At 36.6% G+C, this 15,695-nt stretch overlaps 1 protein-coding gene across 1 annotated transcript; it reads left to right on the forward strand.

The window, feature by feature from the left end:
* Positions 1–10,775: 10,775 nt before the first annotated feature.
* LOC135704489 (cuticle protein-like) lies at positions 10,776–11,898 on the forward strand. Its single transcript, XM_065225976.1, has 2 exons — positions 10,776–10,858; positions 11,197–11,898. Exons 1-2 carry the CDS (start codon positions 10,847–10,849, stop codon positions 11,896–11,898), a joined length of 714 nt encoding a protein of 237 aa, XP_065082048.1. The 5' UTR covers positions 10,776–10,846.
* The last annotated feature ends 3,797 nt before the right edge of the window (positions 11,899–15,695 follow it).

Consider the following 15,695-nt stretch of genomic DNA (forward strand, 5'->3'; position numbering starts at 1 on the left):
CAAATCCGAAAAATAATACCTAACCACCATAAACATGCACTCATATAGGGCATCTTTAATTGATTAAATCTACACCTAACTCACCGCTTGTCATAGATTTTCTCAGAGATGCCTTTATGGAGTGTGTGAATTTGCTAGCGCTAGTGTACACTGAACCAATATGACATATTCCTGTTATGTGGAAGTCTTTTAAATTTGCGCTATAAGATAATCCAATGAAAATGATATGATTGAAAATGTGTCAGGTAAATTCTATATGAATATCTGATACATTTACAATGCTGATAATTTGGTAACTTTTATATGATCGTCATAAGACAAATGAAAATCGGTCAAATTATAATAATTAACTGAAATGGATTTGAAACCCATAAGCATAAGCTTTACTTTTCACCACAATATAATGTATGTGTCATAAATAAATCGAAGTAAAGTTTATGTGAAAATCACATTAAATTTACTTCTTCTTTTGGCACATATATTTAATCGATTTCTAAAAATTAATCGAAAAATAAACATCAGGCAGTGGGAGCTTTCACAGTTGTGTCTTTTTTATTGTAGCTGATTTGGGATTCGATCAAGAACTGTTGAGGTGTGATGCTTTCGGCGTCTGCGCTTGATTCCACTGGGCTACGGCTGACTTCAAGATTGAGCTCGTTCAATTAGCATGAAGTAAGAACAGCTCTCCCGACATGAAATGTAGTGCAACGTTATGCTCGTTTTGCTAGAGTGAAGAAAAATAGAACTGACAAATTTATGCTCCGTTTCGGTGGTGTCGTGTATTCAAATCTTGCTTAATGCTCCTGTGTGCAATAAAACAACGACTGCATTATTTGAGTTCATGGAACTAGTTCATGAAGTTCGAGTACTAGTGCTGGAATCTGAATCAGCCGTGTAGTAGGCTTACAATTAGAATCATGGCTAATAAATATTGCAGTAGAATCATTTTTTTTTTTCGATCTCAATACATTATTTTCCCCTTATCTTATGGAACAATAACAAACAAGGATTATTTCATGCAGTATCATTGTTGTTAGCAATATTTAGTTTCACTAATCATTTTAATTCAATAATTTATGAAGAACAATCATGTAAGATGTATTTTATTGGGAGCAATATTCATCCCAGAAAACCATGCCAATACAAATGTTTGCTGTTGGATTTCTTAAAAGAGCGGTTCCATATCATTAAAGCAACGAGTAATTTTCATCTTTTTTGATTTGCATGAAACCTTGCATACAAGTTTTTGGAGAAGAAAAACGCCGTTTTGCATACTTGGTTCGCCATTTTGAATCTAGCCTTACTTATGAGAAGGGCCTATGAAAAATGCACATGATATCTTCAAAAAATTGTATCTCGGAAACGGTTTGTCCGATTGGTTTGGTCTCTTGGGCGAAGTTTTAGACAATTGTTGGTGTTATATGGATAAAATATGCACGGTAAAAAAAAAGTTTGATATTTGTGTTTTGAACTAAAATATAAATTTTCCGTTTAAAGTGACATGTCAATAATTTTTTTATTATCCTTATGTTATAGCTGACTAAAAATGCTATCTAGTACACAGTAGTTTGTTCTGGAGAAAAATAGGTTACAATGAAAAAAATTGTTTTTAAAAAAAATACAATTTTCAAAAAAGCTATTAAGAAAAGTCAAAAAAGTTTGTCACCCTAATTTTATGAAAGTACATCAAATTTGCAAACAAAAAGTACTTCGGTAACATTTTTCTAAGATGCACCGTTTAGAAGATATTACTGATTTAATATTGTTTTTTTTTGATAACTTAATAAGTTTTGGCCCTTTTCGGATGTACTTCGTGTTTTTCCAGTTTCAAAAGTATTTTTTCGGAAAGATTGGCAAATTTTGAGTTAAAATGACACTGACAGCTTAAAGATTCGAGTGAAATTCTCTGCCTTAAAAGTATTTTGAAAAACAAGTTACAAAATCCCACTATCAGGAACAATGATTTCTTCAAGTGATTTTTGGTGCGTTGTGCTGAAAATGTGCATTCAACTCTTGCATATCGCCTAACAGTTTAATCCATTTAAACTGGATGTGTTTATACTGTGCATATTTTCTCTCTATTGCCGAACATCGCCACAGACATCAAACCGATGAGACAACTCGATTTCCAGATACACCTTTTTGAGAACTGCAAATGTAAGCTCCTCAATTAGCAAGATTCAAAAGAGCGAATTAAGCTTATTTTTCAGGGATGGTGATTGTGCGCAATAAAAAATAACATTATATGTTGGATATCATCAGTTTATTTTTATTCCTGTATTTTTATAAAATTATTGTTTACACAACTTTCTTAACAATATTGAATATTTTGGCATCATTGTCAGGACAGTTTGAATAAAGCTTTGCCTTTATTGTATTTTCTGATAGAGGAAGAAATGAGTGGAATTTTAGAGTTCCTTGAATTGTTTTTGCATTATTATATTGATTATTTAGCTGCAAAGACATATTTTCGTATTCTTCTGTAGTAGAATAACAAAATGACAACTTTGTAAGTTCTTCTTCTTTTCGTTTGTTTGCCCAATTAAACAACTCTCTTGCAGTCTTTATCGGGTGTTCGCGTTCTTTGGCTAAACTTGCTCTGGTAGCCATGCGTTTTATCGTACCTCCAATAGCATCGCATGGACCTTTCCGTGCGATGTTGCGAAGAAATGCCATTCAGCGTCAATACCATACTTTGACTTAAATTTACAAAGGCTAGAAAAGTTTTTTCGGTTTTTATACTGTGAAGCAGCACCATCTGACATAAAATATTTTTTTTTTATGTTTTTATTTTGATCAATTTGTAAAAAGTTTATCATTTTATCAATAAACAAATTGACAGCGACTGAATCATGTCTTAGTTCTTCAGAAATTATAATGAAGCTAAAATGTTTAATTTGCATATTTTCAGTATAATATATGAAAGGATGGATTGTGGCCTGTTGCACGTTCCAATGGTGTGATTGAACTTCATCCTGCAAAACGAAGCTGTAATTTTCAGAAAAGTCACAAATAGCTAAAAATTCACCATCTTGCATTTCTGTTTAAGCGTCTAATTTAAAAAGATTTCTTCGTACACCTTCGACGATTTCAGCGCACTTTTTTTCAGGATAGTGAACATTTTTAACCTTACCTAAATCTATAGGCGAAACACGAATAGCTGCTATTCCTCGGTTGAATATTTCGACGTCTACAGGCATCGTGAAGTCTTCATTTGATTTAATTGTGCTTAGCGTTGACTCTGATGGTATCGTGACCAAACTTTCATAGCTTTGCGAATCAGGTACATCAGGTATGGTCTGAACAGTTGGCATCCTTGAGCCGCCGGCTACGCTTTGTTCCTCGTTTTGGGTGAGGTGAGCTCTTGAATCAATATGTAGACGGCAAGACGAACAAACACGAAAATCCTTGGTGTTCAGTGTGGATACCTTGGAAAATCCAATTGATTTTAGTTTTTGGATGATACCATCCGTGAGATATCGCAGCTCTTTCGAACACTGAATGTCTTTGAATGGGCGAATACATCTTATTTTACTCATTTTGTAATCTGTAACATAGAAAATATTTTCCAATTGTTAGTTTTGTACGAAAATATCACAAAACATATAATTAAAATGTGTATTTAAAACTTACCTTTGCACCAAAACGTGTTACACTTTCCTTTACAATTATTATGTTATCAAACAACACTGGATCTCGTTCAAAAACACAGGATTATGAGCTGAAATTACTATAATCACTATGTTACTAGCAACCTTTCTGCATTTACTGTTTGGTTTTCCCTAGTAGATACTGGATGAATTCAGAACCGAGTCAGACATTATTATACAGCTCACGGGTAGAAATCATAGAATGCTGGGTAAAGACTGTTGGAAGATAGGTAGAGTTGAACGCTCAGGTATCGTCGAACCTTCAGGTACGAGTTTGGAGAGTTGGAGCGAGGTAGATTTGCTGGCGTAGGTATATTGTTATTGAAGAAGATTGTAAATTGTATATACCTGGAATGAATAAAGAGTGCGGCGGTTGTTGATTGAGGTATCAGTCGACAGCCCTCTAGTTTGATGGAAGGTGACTACTGCGTTCTTTTTATTTATTATTAAGGAACGGTCAACGACGGAGCTAGCCTCGTTATGGCCAGCGTGGCCATGGTGGACTAGTTCCAACAAAGACCATGTTTACAATCACCAACTGTACGTAGTACAGCTAACTGGTATCTGATTACCTGTATCTAATACTTGTTAGCACGTTTTCAGCACAACGCACCAAAAATCATTTGAAGAAATCATTGTTCCTGATAGTGGGATTTTGTAACTTGTTTTTCAAAATACTTTTAAGGCAGAGAATTTCACTCGAATCTTTAAGCTGTCAGTGTCATTTTAACTCAAAATTTTCCAATCTTTCCGAAAAAAATACTTTTGAAACTGGAAAAATACGGAGTACATCCGAAAAGGGCCAAAACTTATTAAGTTATCAAAAAAAAAAACAATATTAAATCAGTAATATCTTCTAAACGGTGCATCTTAGAAAAATGTTACCGAAGTACTTTTTGTTTGCAAATTTGATGTACTTTCATAAAATTAGGGTGACAAACTTTTTTGACTTTTCTTAATAGCTTTTTTGAAAATTGTATTTTTTTAAAAAACAATTTTTTTCATTGTAACCTATTTTTCTCCAGAACAACCTACTGTGCACTAGATAGCATTTTTAGTCAGCTATAACATAAGGATAATAAAAAAATTATTGACATGTCACTTTAAAGGGAAAATTTATATTTTAGTTCAAAACACAAATATCAAACTTTTTTTTTACCGTGCATATTTTCTCCATATAACACCAACAATTGTCTAAAACTTCGCCCAAGAGACCAAACCAATCGGACAAACCGTTTCCGAGATACAATTTTTTGAAGATATCATGTGCATTTTTCATAGGCCCTTCTCATAAGTAAGGCTAGATTCAAAATGGCGAACCAAGTATGCAAAACGGCGTTTTTCTTCCCCAAAAACTTGTATGCAAGGTTTCATGCAAATCAAAAAATACAAAAAATAAAAACTGGAAAAATTTCCCACTTGTTCGTGGAACCGCTCAAAAGGCAAATCTATATGACTATATAATGATTGGGATAGATCTGTTTACAATCTTTAAACGTCAAATTCAAAGGAACCTATTACAATGAGATATACATGTTTTCCTATACTGCAATGTTAAATGACTGTCCAATAGTTTCTACATGTCTGTTTACACGCGACATATCAACAAACGTCAAAAATCGTTAAAAGCAACTCCAATAAAATAAACATAATTATCTTATAAGATATATCTTTTAGTGAGCAATATTCATCATGAAAACAGGTATATTTTACTGAATTTTCTCATAGTGCAAACTTATATGATTTTCCATTAGTTTCTAGATGTCTGTTCCCACCCATTACATATCAGCAGTTTTTCACCATGAAATATAACAGACAATATTCATATACATCTTATCTATCGCTAACCACGCTCAAAGCAAAGTATTATCAAGTACTAAGTATGTGAAATTACGATAGAAATCATTCCATATCGCAGTCATAGTTTTTAAGTGATAATCCAATGGAATCTATCAATCATCACATAGAATGAATAAATCTGCTGACATTGCTATGTTATAAGATGGATCCAATAAACGGTACATGTTGATTTGTTTCAGTGTACTAGCACGAATTTCAGTTCATCCTGAAATCTTATGCAAGTAGAAGCGGGTGCCCTGTTTATATTATGCTGGTGAGCTTTGTTGCTAGCTGCTGGCTCATTAGCGCTAGTGAAATAGCATAAGTGAAAACACTTCATTAGCATTCCACCAACACCAGAACACCACATGTACCCACCGACCCTCAGGCTCTCCTTAATTTCCCGTACCCTGGGTCAGCTACTACACAGCTCTGCAGTCCACAACACAATAACGGAATATATCACCTCTATAGAATGCATCGTAGCAAACACATATCACTCGGTCAAGAAAAATAATAAAGCGCAGTTCACATTACCCGACAGAACTGCAGTGGCATCATAAAGTCAGTGAAAACAGCTGTCTCCCGCATACCATCGCATCGGTGCAATGTGTAGAGCCTTTAAAGATTAAAAAAGTGTTGTCAAACATTATGGACACACACTAGGAAAAACTTATTTTACACGGGACAGAATCCGACTTACATGTTTGCTAAAGTCTCATCCTTTATGTCAAAGATGGATTCCGTCACGTGTAAGATCAGTCGTGGAAGTGTGTTATTCACTCGAATTTATAAAACAGATGTGTACCGTGTAGACATCATACTTTGCGAAGTTCCTACACCCAACCGAGGGATGTAAGATTCGCTTACAATTATGTGGGATTCATCATCAGAGGATGTTAGTGGAGACCGCATGAACCAAGAATGTGATATACCTAGCTGCGGCCCAATGCAAAAAAATTGGAGACCGAAAAATGTAGAGTGTATTAGTGAGGTAAATAAGTTATGTCGATAAAAATAGGAATCCGATTGCCGACTGGACTCGAACCAAGAACGCTTCGATTATCAGACCTGTGCTTTCTCCACTGCTCTCTCCATGCTCCTGAATATGGATAGCCTAAAAGCAAACATGAAGCGCTCATTTTCTCGCATACTCGACTTCGTATGCTTTTTCTGCTGGAGAGATTCAAGGCAAGTGTGTGCGTCGTTCTACAATGTTCTACAATGTGCGTCGTTCTACAAGCTTACTGGTATAGTCGAAAGCGTAGATAGAACACGAAATGAAAAAGACAAAAAACCATTACATCGCCTGTAAGGTCAACTTCTAACATTCGCTGCGATGTTCATGAACAGAGGATGATAGGAAACGGAACTAACAATCATTGTAATAGATTTTTGGTTTGCGTGTAATGCGCAATCATACACACTACGGAAAAAGTCGTGTAAATTACGGTTCCCTGAGATCAACACACACACTTAGAAATAACAAATTTTACACGTGACGGAATCCATCTTTGACATAAAGGATCAGACGTAAACAAATATGTCATGTAAAATTTAGTGCTCCGAGACTGAAAAGTGCGTTACTCGACGAAAAGTACTTAATTACTTTTTGCACGTCTGCTTTGACTTAATTTTATGTCAAATTTGACGCTCGTATGTGTCAGTCTCAGAGCACCTAAATTTACATTATTTTTTTCTAAGTGTGCATGTAAGTGGCCCTTTTGACATGCACACTTAGAAAAAAAAATATTGTAAATTTAGGTGCTCTGAGACTGACATGTACGAGCGTCAATTTTGATAACGAACTTTTCTGTCTCGGAGCACTTAATTTTACATGACATATTTGTTTACGTCTGGATTCCGTTACGTGTAAAATTAGTTATTTCTAAGTGTGTAAGAATCAGTTGAAAGAAACGAGAAAATCAATTCAATCAAACGTTCTCTTCGTCGAGTTGCTTATGTTTCGGTTTGAGAACACCTAATTTCACATGAAAAGTTTTTTTTTTTACGCTTCATAATTTACGTCAAAGATGGATTACGTCTCAAGTAAAAATAGTTATTTCCAAGTGTGTAGTTGCAGTAGCAACATTTCAAAACTATTGATAGAAAAAATTTCAAAGTTCTCAGAATTATAATATTTGTTTCGTTCACGGTTCGCGTGTAATATTATATGTTATGATACTCCATGTATTTTCTATTTTTTATGGCTATCGAGATTTTTAGCCGCAGGCTATTTTATCTCCCAGTATTTCTATTCAAATTTCAAAACATTATAGCTTTTTGAACGAGTTTGCATACAATCGAACTGATTGTCAAGTACGTGGAATAATCCACCTTCACGATACAGTACATACCCTACACTTCCACCACTGCATCAAAACGATCAATCAGGAGAAAAAAGGAACACCGAGCGCACTTTTGAATGTTTTTGTATTTTTACAAATCAAAATTTTTGATTTTTGGAACGAACTAAAAGTGCTCTCTGTGTAAAACCACTTTAATCAATTGTCTGTCAAAAAATCTGGCTAGCTAGTTATAGACAATTATGCAAAAAACGGTTAAAAATACAGCTTTGAAATTTCCACCAGAACAAGATAATTTTGAGGCATAACATCTCTGATCACGCCTTCCTTCGGATGGGAAGTAAAGCCGTTGGTCCCCGGTTCATGAGTTGATGGGTCGATAGGTAGGGTCCAGATGTGGGAGCTGCCTTCCTGGCACGTCGGTAGCATTGGTGCTCAGCACGGAAAACAAGATCGACGGAAAAAACAAACCAAATGAAAAAAAAAGATAATCTTGTTTTAAATATGAATAAAATAGTTTTAAAAAATCATTAATAAAAAAATCCTGCATTTATTTGTGATTTGCATCCACGATGAAATTGTTCGTAAGAAACATTTTTCAGGTTATATTTTAAAGACTGGAACGCGCAAAAATTGGTCGGCAAAAAAATCGTTTCTTTCAGTCAAAATTCATATCACAAAAATCATCTTATTTTTCTTTTGGTAGCTCAATTCATATATTTAAAGGAAAAAATGTTCGTTTATTCTTTTGGTTTGCCAAATCCAAACTGCTGTGCCTAGTGCTTAACCCCTTCCATTAAATTTTGCACAGTGGTCTCATCGACGTTATTGGCCGCCGAACGCCAGTTAGATTTAAACTGCTGCTCGTTTTCCATGGATTTATTAGTTTTTTTGAGATTCCGTTTGACCAAGGCCCAATACCGTTCAATAAGGCTGAGTTCTGGGCTGTTGGGAGGGTTGTGGTCTTTGGGTCCCACAACCACATTGTTCGCATCGTACCACTCGATTGCCTTTTTCCCATAGTGGCAGCTCGCCATGTCCGGCCAGAACAGCACAGGTCTATTATGTTGCTTTAGGAATGGTAGCAGTCGCTTTTCCAGGCACTCCTGGACGTAGATCTCTTGATTGATGGTTTCCGTAGTAATGAAAATGCCGCTTTTTAGACCACATGTGCATATGGCCTGCCAGACGATACGATAGAAAACTTCGATAGTTTGACGGTTTTGAAAATTTCAGCCACCTTCCCTTTGCCAGATGCGGTATAAAACTCCTGTCCCGGAAGCTGTTTGAAATCCACCTTCACATAAGTTTCGTCGTGAGTCGGATTCTCTTGCTGCGCGAGCAAAATTTTGACACGCTGCTCCTCTTGCTTGGACGTAATTTTGAAAACTGGAGAGCAAACGGTGAAAACTCATCATAGCAACCATTGTATATACACTCAACTTCCAAATGCAGCATTTCCGGGTTTTTTATGCATTTTTAACAGAATTACACCAATTTCAAGTTGGCCAATTTTTGCGCGTTCCAGACTTCATATGGATTGCTGAGATAATTTCTCTACCATTTCATGAAATTTTTTCTACGATGTACGTATGTACGTAACTAAGCAAAGAAATGGTGCTTCAAAAATTTGCAAACTAATCCATTTCAACTGTGTATGAAATAGATGTGAACCGATGCTGTCGAATAATTAACTCATTGAAATGACATTTGTGACATAAAATTCAGTCTAAATAGAGGCAAAAGTCTATTAAAAATAATTTTTGCATTGTGTTATTGTGCATTTTGGACCAAAGTAGACTCCTGCGCTGAAAATAATCTTCTATCATACAAGAAAATAAATAATAATTAATGATTTTTTTAATTTTATACACACGACCATGTCAATATGCCACTCTTCTGTCAAATGTAGCATTTTTTTTACATTCAGAATGGTAAAATTATATTTTTAACGAGCTGAGCGAAAAAATTGGGGTTATTTTAACTCCAGAAGTCTACTTTTATGGAAAAGACTTTATTCGTTTTTTTGTTTCCTTTGAAAAGTCTACGTTGCAAAATGTAACGAAACAAAATTATTTGAATCCTAATTATTCTTGGCACCTATAGTGCACTACAATGGAATACTTATAAAAAGCAATAGAGAAGGGTTAGTAATTTCCTTTCTACCATAGTTTGTTATCCTAGACAGATACTTGTATTTCGTCTACAATGTGCAATTTTCATCAGTGTCTGTCGTATCTGTCAAGAGTAAGCAATCACGATAGTGGATTTAAATGTAAATTACTAACACTTCTCTCATTCTGTATAAGTTAGTATATACATTGTATCATTGCAATGAAAATCATGCAATAGACGTAAAGCAGACAATGAGCAGTACACGATTAAGATATGGGTACTGGCTGCCCTTAATATTTATTACTGATTGAAAATTTAAAACTGTCAAATTCTTGAGTTACCAAAACTCCGTAACAGCCATACAACACCACATCCATCAAAGAAGCAACCGCTCACGCGTTCAGATACAGGGTAAATAAGCTCGGGTATCAAATCCATGGACCATCGTCCCATTGAAACTTTGGGCATTCGCACAAGACATACAAGTGCAACTCCCTCGCTCGCATTACATCCAAGTGACTCCGCAAAAAATACATCATCCGGTTGATCAACCCTTCGTAAAACCAACAGAGAAATAAAATCGAATCACCACCAAGCACATGTCCCATCAACCACCGATCAAATCTCCCAACTATGCCGCCTCACACGATCGGAAGGAGTACGATTTACTACCTAGTAACATTGTGATTGCTTTTTAATTTAACCATGGACCGACCAAGCGCGACCATGCCAATTCGGAAGGCCAGCCTCTCTTCTTCGGTTAACCGGCCATCATCATCTTCGTTGGAGGATCGGAGCGGAGAGCATTCGAAGTGTTTAGATTTTTCATATAAATATTGGACCCAACTGGTCGAACTGTATCATTACTTCAGTTAACTTTAATTCGACTAAATCGTTTCGTTGCACGCATCCCAAGTGCAAGTTTCCTTCGACATAATGGCGTTTAAGGTGAGAACTAGGCAGCAAATTGTAGGAGATTAGTGCAGTGTTTTTGATTTGAAGTGATTGAATAATAGTGAAATTTTCAAAAATGGACTGTTCTGAAATATCAGAGGCTCAAAAATACCAATCAAAAAGTGTCAACCCAGACAGATGTTCAAAATTAAAGTGAAAAAGATTTGAAATTGACTGCATTACTCCCTCTGAAATGAACTATTGAATACTGTGTGCATTAGAAAATTCACGTAGATTCTCAACATGCAGTTTTATGAATCAATCATTCAATCAATGGTAACATGTATAGCAAACAATACTTAACTAAACTTCCTTTTATCTCAACCCAAAAGATGGTTGCCCTGTTTGCCACTCTGGCCTGTGCCAGCGCTGGCTACCTTGAAGCTGATCACCACTCGGCACACTACTCCCCAGCCTCGGCCGTCAGCTACAGCTCGATCACCCGTGAGCACCATCCAACTAAGATTGCAAAGACGGTGTCCTATGCCGAACCAGCTGTCCACTACGCTGCTCCAGTCACCAAGACCGTATCATACGCTGAACCAGCTGTCCACTACGCTGCCCCAATTACGAAGACCCTAGCATACGCCCAACCAGCTGTGCACTATGCCCAGCCATCGGTCCAGTACGTCCATGAGCCAACTTACACCAAGACTGTTGTTGCTGAACCAACCTACGTGCACCAGCAGCCATCCGTCTACGCTGCCAAGACTCTGGCCTACCAAGCCCCGATCGTCAAGAGTATCATTCCAGCAGCCAAGACCTACGTATCCGAGCCAATTTACGCCAATACCTATGCTTCTGCACCAGTCTATGCCAAGAACTACGCTTCGGAACCAGTCTATGCCAAGATCTATGCCTCCGAGCCCGTCTACACCAAGACCATTGTCCAACAGCCGACCTACGTCAAGACCGCCCAGTCTTTGTACGCCCATTCTGCTCCAGTTGTTGCCGCCAAAACTCTGAGCTATGCCCCAGAATCCTCGGTTTCGCACGTTAACTTCCAGGATTCCAGCGCACACTACGCTTGGTAAACACGAGGATTCTTCTCAATTTTCCATCACTCAGTTAGAAGGAGTTCCAAGCCGTCGTTCTGAACAAACTCAACCACCAACCGCCAAATATGTTACGTGATATTGTTGAATAAATCAATTTTTGTGACTGAACACGTTGTTTGCTTTTTTGTCACCTTTCGAAGTGGACTGCTTGATTTGCTCAGTCTATTATTGTTAGCTCGGCTAATTTATCATTATTTTCTTTTTTGTGACAAAAATCCTATTTTTAAAAGCAACAACACCCTGACAAACTTATATAGATCTAGTCTTGACGTTACTCAAATCCCTATGCAAGCATTACATTTATTTTACAGTCATGAAGAATTCTAAGTTTGGGTTATATTGAAGAAACATAACTCAAGTAAATCGATAATATAATCACCTAACCAGTCTCCAATGCGCCAGGACAATGCACTAGTTTATTACTAAAAAAAACTTCAATGTAATCCTAGCGGCAACCAGACTTGATATAAATAGGCTTACTCGCAAGCCTAAAATTAACCGAGCTTGCACACTTAGATTTTTTTACAGGAGTCAGTATTTTTTACTGGATTTTTGGATTACTGAAAAACTCGGTTAATATTCAAATGACTGTTATTAGAAAAGATTGGATAAAATTGACAAATTTTATTTTTCATCATTACACGGGGTTAACAGAAGTAAGTCTGTAAATTTTCGTAACACATTTTCTCAACTTTGAATTTTTCGCAGATTTTTTAAATTTTACCGAACAGTTCCGCAATTCAAAAACTCGGTAAAAATTACTGACTGGATAAGTGTGTGGCATTACTCTGAGCAGTAGACTCAGGAATTATTCCACCAAAATTTACAGCTTGTGAGCGAGAAGGCATAAAACGAGAATAAGGTTAATTGACATTGATGGTAGGCTCTACCAGGAAATCAAGCAATTTGACAGAAATTTGCCGTTGACCAAGGCAAAATTAAACATTCGCTCAGAATGGAAATTTTTTCCATTGACCTTATACACTGGAGGATGATGATACCCCATTTGGTATATGAACGTTTAGCTGAATGGAAGTTTTGCCAAATGGACATTTGGCCGAATTGAATAATATCGAAGACAACAAATCATGAAGACTGGCAACCTTGCCAGAATCCAAGCGACAGATACAATTGCGCTGCGCTTGAGTGAAGGAAGAAAAATTAGCAAATACACAAACCCTTCTTCTGAGGATGTAATCTTTGCTATCAAATTCGTTGGAAGCATTTACCTTTGAGCGGCAGATGACGCGATTGTACCTGTCTCATAGCGTTCGTATGAGAAAATGGAAGAGTTGCCAGTCTTCTTGATCGGTTGTCTTTGATAATATCCTTTATACATCTAATCTAATCTAATCTAATCGAACACCAACACAGCCAGTTCTTGAAAGCATCCTGGAAAATGATTGATATACGTCCATTTGTGAATATGACTTATGTTTCACATCGAAGATGCGTCACACATACCAAAACGGCCAGGCCTACTGTGCAGCATTTAAGGGGAAAGATGATTCAAAAAACGTTACGATGCTTCAGAATCCAATAAATGTTGAAACGTTGACGTTCCGTTTTTGATACACACTTAGAAATTACCATTATTACACGAGACGTAATTCAGCTTTGACGTAAATCATGGAACGTTAACAAACATGGCATATAAAATTAAGTGTTCGGAAACCGAAACACATGCAACTCGATGAAAAGTACGTTTGATTGAATTGATTTTCTCGTCCTTTTCAACTGATTCTTATGTCAAAAGGGCCGCTTGCATGTGTCGGTCTCAGGGCACTGAAATTTACATGTATTTTTCGTAGCGTGTCATTATATGATTGATTGGTCGGTGGAAGCATCTAAGCTGGTTGAGTGGTTAAGTGATTTTCCTTTTTTTTTTCCTCTGACTTTTGGGATATGAGCATTAACTATTGTCCTAGCTTTTTATGGCTTATGATTATAGCGCCATTACTCACTTTCTGAATAGAAAATGAAAAGAAAATATAAGTATACAGGTTATCTCAAAATTGAGCGTACAGTTGTCCGTACATTTCAGTAAAACAGCTGTACGAGCACAACTTTAAAGGATAGATTTCTAAATTGTTGGCTGCTGGCTCATCAACCATTTATTGGTTATCGGTATAGTATTGGACTTATTTGGATGAGTGTGTAAGAAGTTAGAGCTATTTTAGAAAAACTAGATTCCCTAAAAAAACACATTATCTTGGAATACAATGAGCCAATCATTTTGAAATTTTCCTCATTTGTAGTCATAATAAAGATCTTTAAAATGCCGCTAATTTTACTAAAATTCGCCTACTATGAGAAAAGTTGAAAATCGACCGTTTTACAGAAGTTACTCAAACTTCATACATACTCTGCCAATAAATTCCAAAGCTGTACTGGTAAATCAATAAATAGTTGTTCAACCACTAGCCAAGATTTCAAAAATCCATCTTCTTACAGTTTTTCAAAAAAATGAAGGTGTACGCTCACTTTTGAGATAAACTCTATGAACATAAACAATATTTTTGAATTGAAATATACACTTATGAATTTCTTTTCAAAAGAAACATCTTAAGAATAGTAAATTATCGTTCCACGATATATTCACTGTAAAGTCTAAACTTGAAGTGATCTGCTCGATCAACCTGTGACCATCTAACAACCTAACATCTATACTAAATTGATGCGGTCAGCTTGGAATAGTTGATGCCGCCGCGATGTCTTCCGTCTAATTGTCACGTACCAGGATTCCGGTTGCTAGTTGCGCTAAATTATGATGAGGTTGTAAGAGGGCTGAGTTCTTCTTCTGTTTTCCTTTATTTAACGTCAGTCTCTGTTCCACAATCTAGTGCCAATCACCGCGGACATCGATTGTTATCCATTAAAGGCAATCGAATGTGCAGGAAGGCAGCTTCCACACCTGCGTAGGATATCGCACCCATTCAACACACATGGGCCGGGACCAACGGCTTTACTTCCCTTCCGAAGGAAGACGTGACCAGAGATTTCTATGCCTCAGAAAAATACCACCGACCTCGGCTGGGATTGAACCCAGACCCATTGGGGTGTGAAAGCAGTCACGCTTACCACCGGCGCCGGCTAAAGAGGGCTGAGTTGGTTGGGATGATATCTCACCTGATGGAGGCACTGCGTGGGAACGCCAGCTTGGGATAATCTGGGTCATAGCTGTTGTCTTAGGATACCACACCGTTTAAAAAAATCATATAAATTTCTGCGAGATATAGCGCACATAAAATTAACGCTAGATTGGCATACATTAGCAATATTGTATGCAAGCTCAAAACGATTTAGTTGTTCATGCCAAGTATAGCTCAAAATTAAACGAAGGGAGGTTTTACGCCATAGTTAAAATTCAGATTTTTTTTCTGTGCATACGGTCACCGCCAGAGGCTTAAAAAATAACAAGGACCAAAATGTGTTCCATTGATTACTGAAAAATCCTGATCCCCTAGTTTGAAGTTATCAGAAAGGTGATCTACCAACGTTATTGGTTGGAATAATCTTCATTATACATTAAGATAAATTAAATGTACGTAAGAATTTTAGGACAACGTCCCTTTCTAACAATTGGGCGAATATATTAAATTATTAATTTCACCATAATCCCTTAAACTATTGGCATAATTACAATTATATACTCCTGACCAATTCCACCCTGGTTTTTGTTTGAATAAAATATATTGTTTGAGTCAAATCCAAATAGCTCAAATATATCTCAGTGTACCTCTGAGACATTTTGAGGAATTAATGTCTATTTG

Source organism: Ochlerotatus camptorhynchus, unplaced genomic scaffold, assembly GCF_037179485.1.
Source record: "Ochlerotatus camptorhynchus isolate MF236.1 unplaced genomic scaffold, CSIRO-AGI_Acam_v1.1 ptg000242l, whole genome shotgun sequence".
Classification (NCBI taxonomy): Eukaryota; Metazoa; Arthropoda; class Insecta; order Diptera; family Culicidae; genus Ochlerotatus; species Ochlerotatus camptorhynchus.